This window comes from Gavialis gangeticus, unplaced genomic scaffold (assembly GCF_001723915.1).
Source record: "Gavialis gangeticus isolate Ggan-Ray unplaced genomic scaffold, GavGan_comp1, whole genome shotgun sequence".
Classification (NCBI taxonomy): Eukaryota; Metazoa; Chordata; order Crocodylia; family Gavialidae; genus Gavialis; species Gavialis gangeticus.
This window is the reverse complement of record NW_017729016.1, coordinates 3,063,792-3,064,891: the sequence shown is the minus strand read 5'-3', so window position 1 is coordinate 3,064,891 and position 1,100 is coordinate 3,063,792. Positions and strand designations below refer to the sequence as shown.

The window sequence follows — 1,100 nt, the reverse complement described above, 5'->3', positions numbered from 1 at the left end:
CCCCCGCCTGCTCCTCCCCATCCCTCGGCAAACTTGCTCTCGGCGCTGATTTGCAAGGCAGGGCTTCGTCCCGAGCCCCCGGCCCCAGGGAGGTGGGGGCAGGCTCCTCTTGCCCCCACGCAGGGGGTGGCCCGGGCTCGGCTTCGCCCCTTTGTTCTGCCCCCCTCCCCCGCCCCGAGTGACCTTGTCCCCCCTGCTGCTGGCCCGCAGGTCCCGGCTGCTACCATGACTGATGGCGAGAGGAGAGAGCCCTTCCAGCCGCCGGCCAGCGAGGAGGTGCGGGTGCCCATAGCCTCCCTCCCCAGCCGGGCGCCCCGGCCCGGGCAGGACGAGGATGCTCTCAGCGCCTGCAAGTCCATCCAGGGCAGCCTGGGCTCGGGGGGCTCCCCCACCCGGGATCCGGCTCGGGACGTGGGCTCGGAGGAGGAGGAACAGGTCCCTTACCCGGCACTGGCGCCCGCCGTCTTCTTCTGCCTCAAGCAAACCACCCGGCCGCGCAGCTGGTGCCTCAAGCTGGTCTGTAACCCATATCCTTTCCCCCACTCCCCCAGCGCATGCCGCCCCGCCAGCCTTCTCCCCAGGCAGGTGAAGCCCCCGTCACGGGGGCCGGGGGGCAGAGCGAGGCTTGGCTGGGGGCAGGCCCACAGCGGAGCAGGGCAGGCGGCAGCTCTGCAAGGGGGGCGGAGGTCGGGAGCAGGTCCCTTTGCCCAGCCTGGAGCTGCGTCCCGAGTTGGGCGTGGGGCAAGCGGGTTCCCGGCGCTGGGAGCCGGGAGCACCGGTGGGGCTGGGGAAGGGCGTTGGGAGCCTCTCGTGCCGCGCTGAGCCGTGCGCGTCCTCCCGAATGTGGCAGGGGCAGGTTCTTCCCGTGGCGTGCATCGCACCAAGAAAACCCTCGTAAGGCTGAATTAAGGTGGAGGAGGTAGAGACAGCGCACATCAGCCTCGTGCATCCTCCAGAGCATCCTGGAGGGAGGGGGGGGACCTGCGGAAGGACGCAGGAAAATACGAGTCCCTTCAACTTTCGCTCGTTTGGCAGAAGGGTGGAAAACAGCAAAGTTTAAAGCCCCCCCCCCCCCCCCTTTTTTTTTTTTGCCAGGGGGG

At 69.1% G+C, this 1,100-nt stretch overlaps 1 protein-coding gene across 5 annotated transcripts in view; it reads left to right on the top strand.

Moving 5' to 3' along the window:
• Positions 1 to 191: 191 nt before the first annotated feature.
• CACNA1H (calcium voltage-gated channel subunit alpha1 H) overlaps positions 192 to 1,100 on the top strand; it is a 605,989-nt gene continuing 605,080 nt past the window's right edge. For all 5 annotated transcript variants that reach the window (XM_019512700.1, XM_019512698.1, XM_019512699.1 and 2 more), the window contains exon 1: positions 192 to 527. In XM_019512700.1, the coding sequence (XP_019368245.1) occupies positions 226 to 527 (302 nt within the window). In that variant the 5' untranslated portion in view covers positions 192 to 225. The remainder of the gene's footprint in view (positions 528 to 1,100) is intronic.